At 43.8% G+C, this 13,221-nt stretch overlaps 2 protein-coding genes across 2 annotated transcripts; both read left to right on the top strand.

Annotated features, from left to right (window-relative positions):
• The first annotated feature begins 1,270 nt into the window (after positions 1-1,270).
• LOC124680909 (kinesin-like protein KIN-7A) lies at positions 1,271-6,574 on the top strand. The gene is made up of 14 exons (XM_047215925.1): positions 1,271-1,511; positions 1,598-1,687; positions 1,769-1,869; positions 1,986-2,099; positions 2,186-2,267; positions 2,363-2,430; positions 2,524-2,583; positions 2,670-2,794; positions 3,825-4,023; positions 4,104-4,235; positions 4,339-4,431; positions 4,537-5,418; positions 5,523-5,851; positions 6,232-6,574. The coding sequence occupies exons 1-14, from the start codon at positions 1,271-1,273 to the stop codon at positions 6,572-6,574; spliced, it is 2,859 nt and encodes a 952-aa protein (XP_047071881.1).
• A 5,210-nt stretch (positions 6,575-11,784) lies between these two features.
• Positions 11,785-12,401, top strand: LOC124680907 (lamin-like protein). Its single transcript, XM_047215922.1, has 2 exons — positions 11,785-11,953; positions 12,076-12,401. The coding sequence occupies exons 1-2, from the start codon at positions 11,785-11,787 to the stop codon at positions 12,399-12,401; spliced, it is 495 nt and encodes a 164-aa protein (XP_047071878.1).
• The last annotated feature ends 820 nt before the right edge of the window (positions 12,402-13,221 follow it).

Below are 13,221 nucleotides of genomic sequence, written 5' to 3' on the forward strand. Positions count from 1 at the left end.
TGGAACCCAGAACCTGCCATAAGACTCCGCTCGCCGACAGGTGGGTCCGCTCCCCTCGCAACCCAGCCGTGGCCCACTGAGCAGCGAGTCAGCCGGCGGCTTCCCGTAACGCCTTTCCAAATCTAGCTAGCCGTTGCTCAGTAACCCCCGCCCGCTCCGCTCGCACGAGTTCCTCGTCCTCTTCCTCTTCCTTGGCGACGGCGTCATCGAGCCGAGCGAGCCCTCTCTTCCTCCTCTCCGGTCGCCCCCGAGCTCGCCTCCGAGGAGCTTCGCCCGGCCGTGGGCGCGGCCGTCGTCCTCCGCTCCGCTGCACTGGGCGGGGACTGCCGCGCGCGGGGAACTGGGGATCCGCCCGTGCTTTGGATCGGTTTCGTTTGCCGGTGAGCAACCCTAGCCTGCCTGGATTGCTCGTAGGGTTTCGTTTCGGTCGTGCTGTTTAATCTAATAATAATCCGGATCCTTCGTCGATCTCCAGCTTGGTGCGGATTTGCTTGCTTCCGGTGCGGAGTGCGGAAATACTGATAGCAGCTTGTTTTTGGGTGGAATCAGGGGCTTCAGCTGAACACGCTTGATCGCCTGAGTGGGCCCTGAGGGGATTCGGTAAGAGATCGCACCAGCCTCTCGGCTGATTTATTTACTAGCATTTGAGATGTTTTTTGGCCTGTCTGTGTGTTTGGCGCCCCCGATTCCCTTTATTCTCTTCGGAGAAATGTGCGTGCATACGGTAGTTTGGGATGGGAAACTGTGGCATCTGGTGGGGAAATTAGTCTTACTTGACAGTGCTATCAGTACGGCACTCCTCTGTGTTGCTATCGTTACGGCTGAAAACAGCCGGATCTGTGCTTGTATAGTACAGTGGAAATTCAGTTAGGGCGGAATGCAGAGATTGATGATTGACAGGGATATTTTTCTGAAATTTAGAGTTGTTGCTGGCTAGATAGCGTTGAAATATTAGTCAATAAGGGTATTGTAAAATCTGATCTATTTATTTCTGCTGTTGGAAACTAAACGAGTGTTTTTGAACTGATAAACAACTGGTTCGCCTCATTATGCATTCAGAATTTCAGATTGACAGTCTTTGAAACTGTTTCGTACTTTGTCAGCATTAGTGTTTGTTATGACTGATGATGAGCTCTTACTTCATTTTATATACATATTATTCTCTAGAACTAGAATTTTGTACTTGACAATTGGCAGCTGTGCTTTGGCTTTCCAGACTTCTAGCTGCAGTTTGGACTGAAGGACTTTGTACACAACTAGGAGTAAAAACATGGTTGCATCAAGGCCACCAGGTGCCCCTACATCGAAGATTGAGCGCACACCGAGCCTTACCCCTGGTGGCAGCTCCAGATCCAAGGAGGAGAAAATATTTGTCACGGTTAGAGTGCGACCATTGAGCAAGAAGGAGCTGGCCGTCAAGGACCAGTCTGCGTGGGAATGTGCTGATAGTCAGACAATTTTATACAAGGGCCCACACCAGGACCGGGCTGCACCTACCTCTTACACATTTGGTACACGTTCTGCTCAAACAATTCTGTTTTGTTGTGACAGAAGTCACCTTGTAATCAACTAATGAATGCCTATGTAACCCTTCCAGATAAGGTGTTTGGGCCGAGTTGCCAGACAGATTTGGTTTATGAAGGCGGGGCTAAGGATGTTGCTATGTCTGCATTGACAGGCATCAATGGTAGATTAGTGCTCACTTTCTAGCTTAGTGTTGGTGGGATGATGATCTGCAAGTGACCCTTTTCTTGTCTTTGTTTTGCAGCCACCATTTTTGCCTATGGTCAGACTAGCAGTGGCAAGACATATACCATGAGAGGCGTGACAGAGAGTGCTGTTAGTGATATTTACAGGCACATGGAAAATGTGAGCTTTTTGTATCTGCTGTTCATGATATTTATAGACTTGCAATCATGGAAGACTGCTAACATGTCCATAAGACATAACCGTTTCTCACTTTCTGGCTTTTGTCTATTGCTTAGACCCCTGAGAGGGAATTTGTTATCAAGATATCTGCTATGGAAATCTACAATGAGATTGTGAAGGATCTTCTACAACCTGACTCTGGTTCCCTTCGCTTGTTAGATGATCCCGAGGTTTGTTAACTCAGTCAGTACACTTTTCTTACGAAATTCCCCTTCACGTTGTAATGATCTTGTTGAAATGTATTCTGGTTTGACAGAAAGGACCCATCGTGGAGAAGTTGGATGAACAAATTGTCAGGGACAGAGAACATCTACGGCATCTAATCGGCATTTGTGAAGGTTACTACTACTTGCAGAGTGTACCTCTCAAGAAAGAAGAAATGTGTAAGGTTAACTAATCGACAATTTGTTAATGATGTGCTAAATAACTGCAGAACAAAGACAGGTTGGGGAGACTGCACTAAATGACACCAGTTCCCGTTCACACCAAATCATTAGGCTGGTATGTGAGAACAATATTTCCTGTCTACATTCAACGAAGAAAAATGTATTGAGCAAAGAATAATCTTTATTTTGTGTATATTTCTCTATGCAGACAGTGGAGAGTAGGCTCCGTGAAGTGTCAGGCTGTGTTAAATCTTTTGTTGCTAGTCTAGTAAGAATACTGCCCAACTTTTGGCATGTGGTATGCTGATTTTAGTTGTCTATGATATTAATGATTTCGTTTTTGCTTTTTCACAGAATTTTGTTGACCTTGCTGGAAGTGAAAGAGCTGCACAAACACATGCAATTGGTGCAAGACTGAAAGAAGGCTGCCATATAAATCGCAGTTTATTAACTTTGACTAAAGTCATCCGGAAGCTAAGGTTTGAGTTCTTTAAAAGAGACACTTATAGATAAGAAGTTTAAAATCAGATGTCTTTAGTAGCCTTTTCCCTGCATTTATTTGGAAACTAGTTCTAAATTCTTATATGGCAACTCAGCTTCTAATGAATTTCATATAGAAGTACACAAGCAAAGTACAAATGAAAGGTATCAGATGAACATATTCTTATTAAGGCACTTCGTTAAGTGAATGGCATCGATTCATAATCCAATTCCACAATTTTGAGTGCGCCATTTTGTGTATGTGAAACTACTTCTGCTCTGTTAACATCTCATATCAGTAAATTATTGGGTCTGTTTGCTAAATGACTGGAAGTTCAAACTTGAGGATGTGATTTTCTGGTATACGAGTGGCATTTGGCATCTGGCATCTGATAACTAATAAACAGTAGTTTTTCATATTCCAGGGTGATCTTATCAAACTATTGTAGATGGTTCTTCCATTCAATCTAATTTATAAGGAGTGTCGACACATTCTAAATTAGAATATCTGGCAAGTTACCAACATGTATCATGGTAGATACTTAAATAACCACCAAAATGATATGGTTACTGCACTACATTCAGTTTGCTCTTGATGTTTTTTTCGAAGGAACCTATGAAATATCTAGAAAGATGTTGCAAAATCGGATAAACTATCATTGATGTCTAGTAAATAATGCAAATAACTGTACGTTGCAAACTTGGCTGCCTGACTTTTAGAAACTGCCACTTCAGCAATGCTTACAATTGCTCAAAGGTTATCAGGATTAGCAGTTAGCTTTAAGATTATGTGAGTAAGGTGCATGTGGCATTTTTTTTATTTAGCAGCAAAACGTAAGGAAAGAAATTTTGTCCTTATTGGAACTTGAAACAAACTAATTATAAATTTTTATCAGGATTAGCACTTAGCTTTAAGATTATGTGAGTAAGGTGCATGTGGCATTTTTTTTATTTAGCAGCAAAACGTAAGGAAAGAAACTTTATCCTTATTGGAACTTCAAATAAACTAATTATAAATTTGCATTGCAGCTCAGAGAAAAGAAGTGGACACATACCATATCGAGATTCAAAGCTCACGCGTATTTTGCAACTTTCTTTGGGTGGGAATGCAAGGACTGCCATCATCTGTACCATGAGCCCAGCCCTGACACACGTAGAACAATCTAGGAATACTTTATTCTTTGCAACATGTGCCAAGGAGGTGACAAATACTGCAAAAGTTAATATGGTAAGTAAGAGCTGTGACTCCGAGGTTCTTTGTCACACCCTTGGTTGTTAAAATAAACTTACCATACATTGTACATACAGGTTATTTCTGATAAGCAACTTGTGAAGCACCTTCAAACGGAAGTTGCTAGGTTGGAAGCAGAACTAAGAACACCTGATCGTGCCGCCTCTTCTGAGATCCTCATAATGGAGAAGGACAAGAAAATCAGACAGGTCAGGTTTCGTACCAAGGAAGAAATGCTTACTTTTAGTTTTAAAATTTTGAGGATCCACTAAATATAATTTTGTAATTAATCTGATAGAGCTAACCTTGCAGATGGAAATAGAAATGGAAGAACTCAAGAAAGAACGAGACAGTGCATGTTCACAACTTGAAGAACTACGAAAGAAGATGGGTGACAACCAGCAAGTAAGATTTTGTCTTTTCTTCGAAGACATGTTCTTTCGCTTTTAACTAAATCATCTCCATACCCGCAAAAAACTAAATCTTCTCCATATATGTCTCTCTGTTTAGGGATGGAATTCTTTTGACTCATCGCAAAAGGCCCGAAAGTGTCTCACGTTTTCTGGGTCACTACAGCCTAGTAAAATAATCAAGATAAGGAACTCAATTAGACAATCGTCCACTGCTCCATTAACGCTAAAGCATGAAATTCGCAAGCTCGAGCAGCTACAACAACAGCTTGAGGTTGAAGCAAACCGAGCTATTGAAGTGTTGCACAAGGAGGTTGAATGCCACAAGCATGGCAACCAAGGTGTAGCAGAAACTATCGCTAAACTTCAGGCAGAAATCAGGGAGATGCAATCTTTTAGACCTGAGAACAGAGATGTTGAGATGATTACAGATGAAGGAAATGGGTCTGATTTGAAAGATGAAATCAGTAGACTTCATATGCAAGACAATGATATTGCCAAACTTGAGGCGAAACTGGAAAATGTACAGAGGTCTATTGATAAATTGGTGATGTCACTTCCAAATGTTGGCACAGAGTGTAATGAATCTTCCACAAAGTCCAATGTATCAAAAAAGAAGAGGAGGATGTTTCTTCCGCTGGGCGTGAGCAACATAAACAGACCAATAAGAGCACCTTGCTCTCCACACTCTTCTAGTAGACCTTCGGACTCAGAAGTTGAGAACAGAGCTCCAGACGGTCACACAGTGTCTCGTGAGGATTCAGAAAAAGCAACTCCCACCAAGAGTGAAGACACCGGAGATATATCATCACGTGATGAAACACCACGCAATAGGCGAGACAGCTCAGTGAACATGAAAAAAATGCAGAGGATGTTCCAAAATGCTGCTGAAGAAAATGTAAGAAACATCAGGGATTATGTGACTGAGCTGAAGGAGAGAGTGGCGAAACTTCAGTACCAAAAGCAGCTGCTTGTCTGCCAGGTCCTGGCCTCACTTGATCTTGCACACACATTAACTTTTTTTTGGTCATGTTGAAAATATCTTATTCTTCTGCTAAAATATGTTTTTTCAAAATGTTCTTACAGGTCCTGGAATTGGAATCTAATGAAGGAAAACCAAATGACATGGAAGAAGATCCAGAGGAAAATGCCGGATGTCTACAGGATGGTCCTGAGTCATGGGACAGATTATTTAAGGAGCAGATGCAGCACATTATCCAGCTATGGGATATATGTCATGTATCGATCATACACAGGACCCAGTTCTACCGGCTATTCAAGGGGGATACGGCTGATCAGATATACATCGAAGTTGAAGTCCGAAGATTGTTATGGCTGCAGCAGCATCTGGATGAAGTAGGTGATGCAAGCCCTGCTGCACCTGGTGATGACCTTGCAGTTTCTCTGGCCACAAGGTAAATATGATAATATGTCATGTTGCCTCTCATATTTCTGTTTACAGATTATGTTGATTAATGCTAGCAGCAAGAAAGTTTGTTAAAGAGTGCTGATAAGATCTAGTCATAGTGCTACCATTCTGTCTTAGTCAACCATCATTTAATCTCCAGCCTTTGTTGATGATTTTAATACAGCTAGGCCAAGTCAAAATGTTTCATTCGCCGTTACTAACTGTTACTCCCTCCGTTTCGTATTAGTTGTCGCTGATTTAGATGTATCTAGACACATTTTGTGTATATACATCCGAATCTGCGACAAATAATATGGAACGGAGGGAGTACAAGTTATTTATCTCCAAATGGTTCTAAGGCAGCTTTCACTCATTTGTACACTGCAGCATCAAGGCGTTGAAGAACGAGCGGGAATTTCTCGCGAGACGAATGGGCTCAAGGCTGACGGAAGAACAGCGGGAGCGCCTGTTCATCAAATGGCAGATCCCCCTCGAGGCGAAGCAGCGGAAGCTGCAGCTGGTGAACAAGCTCTGGACAGACCCTGAGGATGAAGCGCACATCGAGGAGAGCGCAGACATAGTGGCCCGGCTGGTTGGTTTCTGCGAGGGTGGCAATATCAGCAAGGAGATGTTTGAACTCAACTTCGCGATCCCGGCGAGTAGGAAGCCGTGGCTGATGGGCTGGCAGCCGATTTCCAACATGATCAGGGATAGAGCTCAGCTTTGGTAACTCGTTGCGTTCCATCAGGCCATCACAATGAGCAGAAATGACCATACATTTCCTTCATGTCCAGATGACCTGTTCTTGTTCCAACAGGGATGGAGGATATATAGTGTAGATATTGAAGTTTTGGAAATATTATGAAGCTCTCTGTCAAAGTAAATTGTTGGGGTTATTGCCAGGTTCGGGGTTATCTGTCATTCTGTCTGTCATGTCCTGCCTGACCAGTCTCTCCAATGGAGCACTGGAAATAAAGTTTTGCCCCCTGTTTCAAAAAAAGTTCTGTCTTCCATGTGGCCTGAAAGAATTCCGGCTGTTTGATTGATGAGATTCAGGCGCTTGAAATTTGTTCATGCAGTCCAGCAGTCGCAGTCACCGTTTCTCCTTTGTTGTGCCTCCTTTTGCTCCGCTGCTCCCTTGCTTGGCGTCTTTGTGAATCCTACTCTACTCGAAGTAAGAGCATCTCTAGCCGATCTCTTATAACCGGTAAGATGTTTTTACTCTTCTAAACCAGACCTAGCCAAATCTTTATAAGCGAGGAGTAAAATGGTCGCTTGGTTTCCTAAATATACAGTTACTCCACCTAAAACTTTGCTTCTCCAACCCGCGGCGACGTTCTCCCCTGCCCGCACTGCAGAGCCATCGGCGACGCCTACACCATGGAGTCTTTGCCGCCCTCCTGCCCCACTCAGCTTCGCTCACCGTTGTCGGAATTGACCAATAGCTCCGGCGATGACGGTGCATTGATTTCTTTGATTTGTTGCAAAATGGAGTCAGCGGTACACGGAGATGACTTCGGTTAGTTGGCCGCAACGGAGCTAGGCGGTGCAAGAATCGAGGGAGGAAAGCGAATCCCGGCCGACTAACTTCGGCTGCGGCGAGCTTGGTGTGCGACCAACGACCGACGTTGGAGTCGAACCTTGGTCCTCCGAGCCCTGCCGGACATGTTGCAACCCACCGGACAACTTGCAACTTCAGCTCAATACCACCGGCCAACGTTCTCACCTTCTTCGCCCGCCAAATGTTCGACGATTTGACTAGGTGACTTTTATTTTTGCTATTTTAATTTATTTTTGGTTTTGTCAATCGAATTCAACATAGGAAATTGCATATGTAGATGAAGAGGTTGAGGGATTTTATCTTCGATGAAGAGGTTGATGAATTCTAAATGGCCATGACTGTTATCTTTAATGATGAATTCGCTAATGGAGACTAGGAGCACAGTTCGGTTGTTTGTACATCCATTGAGATAGGCCGGATGGACACGCCAAGCTTATGAGAGAATACTTCAACCCCAGTGCAACCTATTCAGAGAAGTTTTTTTGTGGGCGATTTCAAATGCATACGGGTATCCTCCTCACTACTGCAAAAGCTGCGGAGACTCGAGAAGCATCATGATTGGTTGCAGATGAGGAGTGCATCAGGGGAGATCAGTGCGAGCCCATTGATGAAGTGTATCACAGTTGTTCAAGTGTTTTCCTATGAGTATTCAGCCGATGTTGTTGACGACTATGTTCGCATCGAGAAAATACAATCTTAAAGGCTATTCAAAGATACACATAGGCCGTGATTGAGATCTTTAGGCTGCAAGTTTTGGGGAGATCAGTGCGAGCCCATTGATGAAGTGTATCACAGTTGTTCAAGTGTTTTCCTATGAGTATTCAGCCGATGTTGTTGACGACTATGTTCGCATCGAGAAAATACAATCTTAAAGGCTATTCAAAGATACACATAGGCCGTGATTGAGATCTTTAGGCTGCAAGTTTTGAGGGCGCCCAATGATGAAGATACCGAGTAATAGTGCAGAACGAGGATGGTCTAGGATGTTTGGATCAATAGATTGCATGCACTGGACATGAAGCGGGATGTAAGGTTAATACAAAGGCCACCGCAAAAATCTAACAATCATTCTTGAGGTTATTGCATCAAGAGATATATGGATTTGACATTCATTCTTTGGATTGTATGGCTCTCGTAATGACATGAATATATTGTCAAGATCACCATTGTTCTACAAGCTTGTTGTCGGATATGCTTCTCTGTGCGAGTATGTTGTCAATGGTCGCCAGTGCATGATATGTTACTATCTTGCACATGGCATATATCCTCCATGTGACCTGCATCCTAAGATCCACAAGACAACTCACTTCTCCACGATGCAAGAGTCGTCAAGGAAGAAAGAGAGAGCTTTTGGTGTGCTTCACAAGTGCTTTGCCATTGTTTGTAGCCCTGCTGAGTATTTGTAAACAAAAGGTGCTATGAAAACAATGATATGTTGGATCATCTTGCTTAACCTGATCACTGAGCGCGACATGGCACAAAAGAACTTTCGGTACATCTCCAAAGGTGATTTTGTTGAGCCAGAACATAATGCAAACATGATACATAGATTCCTCACAGCATGCAACGAGAACCAAGAGATGCACGAAGCTGCAAGATGATCTTGTTGAGCATCTCTAGATAATCCGCAAAACTTCATAGTTGTGCTTTTACTTCATTTGAACCATTAGTGTTATTCACTTTATTTGAACCCTGCCGTATGTTAGGATTTGAATAATTTGGTTTGCTAACTTAAGTTTTATTTTTTGTAATCATGTTATTTTAGTTCATTGATCGGTCTGCATGTAATTGGTTTTAAATAGTTTGGTTTGGAAACCAAGAAAATTAGGGAGTTAACTATAGGGGATCGGTTAGGAACCTCTTTTAATATAAGGAGTTAAAGGATACTCGTCCAGGTAGGGGACTAAATTATAAAGGTTGTGCTAGAGATGCTCCGAGGTTGATATTTTATGTATCTGCAGATCTAGGCATCATCGTCGGGAAAAAAAAAATGTCTTTGACGTCTTTGTCAGGCTAGTCCTCAAAATCCTACTGTAATATTCAAAGAAGCTCATGAAACATCCTATTCCATACATCCAAGAAGTATAGAGATGTACATGAATTTGAAGAAACTATTTTGGTGGAACAATATGAAGAGGAAGATTGCCAAGTTCGTGTCAGAATGCCACATATGTCAGATGGTAAAGCTAGAACATCAGAGTCCTGCAAGACTACTCAAACCTTTAGACAATCTAGAATGGAAATGGGGTTAGATCGGGATGGATTTTGTTACAGGATTAGCAACGACCAAGAAAAAGAAGGATATGATATGTAGATGGGTTAACCAAGAGTGCCCGTTTCATAGCCGTAAACTAGAAGGATGATGGAGAGAAGTTACTAGAGATAATGTATGTGAAGGAAATCGTTAGAAAGCATGCAGTGCCAAAGAAGATAGTGTGAGGCAGAGGGTCTATATTGACATCATCATTTTGGAAGCAACTTCATGAGGCACTAGGATCAAAGCTAGATTTCAGCACAACATGCCATCCTTAAACTAGAGGTTAGACGAAAAGAGCAGCCCAGATACAAGAAGACATGTTAACGAAATGTGCTATAAACTTTGAAGGTTCATGGGATAATTATCTACCATTTGCAAAACTTTCATGCAACAGTAGTTATCAAAGGAGTATCGAGATAACATGGTATGAAGATTTATATAGGCGTTAATGCGGATTGCCTATATATTGGTTTGAAGTTGGGGAACATGAGGAATTTGCGCCATATTACATCAAGAAAATACATAAAGTGGTTGATATCATCGGAGATCGTCTCAAGATAGCACAAAGCAGACAGAAGAGTTATACGTACCCAAAAAAGGAGGGCATGGGGACCTCTAGTAGGAGACATGCATGGTCTGTTTAAAAGTTAGTCCGATGAAAGGATTGAAAAAAAAAATCGACTCAAAGGGAAGTTGAATCCCAAATACATCGGACCCTTCAAAATATTGAGTCATAATAGAGGTGTAACTTTCGAACTAGAACTACTGAAGAGATTATCCTTGGTGCACAATGTCTTTCATGCGTCTCACCTCCAGAAGTGTTTGAAGACACGAGAAGAACCGATCTCACATGAAGAGTTAGAGTTACAATCTGACCTAACTTATCTGAAGGAACCATCAACTAAGAAGAAAAGACCAAGAAACAGAGCAATTAAGTACTACGAGGTAAAAGGAAAACATCACCCAAAACCGGGAAGCTACTGGAATGAAAGAAGATGAATTAAATGACCGAGAACTAACTTCGTTCTTAATCAGATGATATCATTAGATCTTAGTTGCAAGTCATGTTGCAACTCATGCCTAATCTGAAGAACGATACAAATCAAATAGCGTCAGACTTGACTGAGCACGAAGCTATGAGCACGAAGCTAGTTCTCAAAATTAGCAAATCCCTTAAAATAAGCTTATCCCGAGCTATTTCAGGTAAAACTAGCCCTAACTTCGGGACAAAGTTTTCAATCACAATGGAGAGCCGCATGCCAAAACATCGACTAGTTCAAAATATTCAAATGCAGCAAGCCACTTAAGTCGTTTGGTATCCATCATTTAGGCCTGGAATCCTGGAATTCATTTTAAAATTTCATAGGTGGGCTGTTTGGTTGCCACAGAATTGGGCCGTAATTTTATTTAGGAAATCCAGCAAAATGACGTCATGGGTAAACACAATTCCGAGCTGAGAACTGTCATTTGCGTTTCTCTATGGAAGCTATTTACAAATTCAATATTGAATTCTGCTGTCATTTGCAATTCATGTGGCAACCAAACAAGTGTTCATTTCTGAAATTACAATGTAAATGAAATGAATACATGTATTTATTTCAAATGCTACAAACGAAATGAAAACCTGACTTCCAAACGACTTCTTAGCAAATTCGTGGCCAAAATGCATTTTCCTTTTTCAAAAACACACTATATAGCTGAGTTAACTCATTTGTTATTCGTTTTCACCGCATCGACGTCCCCACACAGGACAGGCGGGCGCACCACGCTAGATCCCGCACACACGGTCCCCCATCCACGCGCACGCACCGACCCGCCCCGCCCCGGCGACCGTATCCCCACCCGACCGCCACCCCACGATCCGGCAAACAGACGGCGACGATGACACCCCTCACACCGTCTCCAGAGTTCCAGACTCCTGCGTCCTGCCTGGCCCGTCCCCACTGCCGCCCCCATGTGCCCCCTCCTTTAAGACCACGGCCAGCGCCACCACCTTCCTCCTCTTCCCCCCCGCTCAGCTCGTTCCATTTCAGCTCTCAAGCTAGCAAGAACACACACACAGCAGCGCAGCACACATCTGACTCGGAGGAGGAAGCCGAGAGGAGGGGGAGAGAGAGGGACGATGGAGCGGCGGGTGGCTGCGTGGGCCGCGGCGCTGGTGGCGCTGGCCGCGTGCGCGGCGCTGCCGGCGACGACGACGGCGAACAAGATCTCCGTCAACTGGATGCCCAACACCAACTACACCGTCTGGGAGCAGACCCACGGCCCGTTCTACAAGGGCGACTGGCTCGGTACGTCCCCTGCCTCTCTCTCCCCCTCCCCCCTCGCCGCCGCCTTCTCCTGGTCAGCAGATCTGGTCCGCAAGAAAATGCGAGATTTTTCCGCGTTCTGATTCGTGTGCGCGCTGCTGCAGTGTTCTACTACACGTCGGGGCAGGCGGACGTGGTGGAGGTGAACGAGTCCGGGTACAACCGCTGCGACGCCAGCAACGCCATCTACAACTACAGCAAGGGCCGCAGCTTCGCATTCGAGCTCAACCAGACCAAGACCTACTACTTCATCTGCAGCTTCGGCTACTGCCCCGGCGGGATGAAGCTCGCCATCAAGTCCCAGAAGCTGCCGCCGCCGTCACCGCCGCCCTCGGCGCACGACAAGTCCGCCGCGCTCGCCAGGGCCCACGCCGGGGTCGTCCTCTACGCCGCCGTCGCCGCCCTCGCCACGCTCCTCAGGATGGTCTAGATGACTGTCTCTTCGATTTGGGGTTCCATTTTCTCTAGTAGTCCTCATCAGTTTCTAATTTAGTTACGGCGAGTAGTGCCACGTTATTGGTCGCGGTTTGATTAGGAGAGGTGTGGATTCGCGGAACCAAATGGTCAACCGCAGATTAAATTTATCAAGTGTGAAGAGTGGACTGGGGAGAAGGAACTGTTTTTAAGCTACTACTCTGTTCTACTACTGGAGTGTGATTAGTTGAGCTCTGTTCTACTGCAATGCTGTGCGAGTGGTACGCCAAGCCAAGCCAGCGGGTTTCCGCGCGGCCACCAGCCGGAATTTCAACATGAGTGCTCTTTCAACATAAACACGCTGCGACATCGTGATTGGCATCTTGTTAGCTTTTTTAAAATAAATCTGAGGTGCACTCGAAAAAGAGAGAAAGATGAATTTGTGTATGTATTAACTGCTAAACTAATTCTTCGGCTACCTTGTAGTATGCGAGTGTCCATGCCAGTAATACTACTTATGTGACAGGCTGATTTTTCGATGAAGAAAATATATTAATATCAAATAATACCAATTATACCCTGTCTCTGCAACAACGTATTGCCTTAATAACATTACAAATGCACACAACTAAAAAAGAGAAAAAAAAAGAAAACTAAGAAATAAAATTTCGCTATAGTATCCTAGCCCTAGCAACATTAATACATCCACCACCAAGACAATACCTGAAATTCAGACTCTTCAAAAGCGACGCATCCAAGAAGAGAACAATGCACCAGCACCGTCGTCGTCCGATCAAAGATCTTAGGTTTTCACCCTGAAGATAGTCTCTGCTCAC

The sequence above is a fragment of the Lolium rigidum genome, unplaced genomic scaffold (assembly GCF_022539505.1).
Source record: "Lolium rigidum isolate FL_2022 unplaced genomic scaffold, APGP_CSIRO_Lrig_0.1 contig_30536_1, whole genome shotgun sequence".
In the NCBI taxonomy this organism is placed as follows: domain Eukaryota; kingdom Viridiplantae; phylum Streptophyta; class Magnoliopsida; order Poales; family Poaceae; genus Lolium; species Lolium rigidum.

Coding starts and splice junctions, on each gene's coding strand:
- LOC124680909 (XM_047215925.1), top strand. CDS start 1,271: ATGGTTGCATCAAGGCCACCAGGTGCCCCTACATCGAAGATTGAGCGC. Junction 2,584..2,669: donor AATCTTTTGTTGCTAGTCTA/GTAAGAATACTG, acceptor GCTTTTTCACAG/AATTTTGTTGACCTTGCTGG. Junction 5,419..5,522: donor AGCAGCTGCTTGTCTGCCAG/GTCCTGGCCTCA, acceptor ATGTTCTTACAG/GTCCTGGAATTGGAATCTAA.
- LOC124680907 (XM_047215922.1), top strand. CDS start 11,785: ATGGAGCGGCGGGTGGCTGCGTGGGCCGCGGCGCTGGTGGCGCTGGCC. Junction 11,954..12,075: donor CTACAAGGGCGACTGGCTCG/GTACGTCCCCTG, acceptor GCGCTGCTGCAG/TGTTCTACTACACGTCGGGG.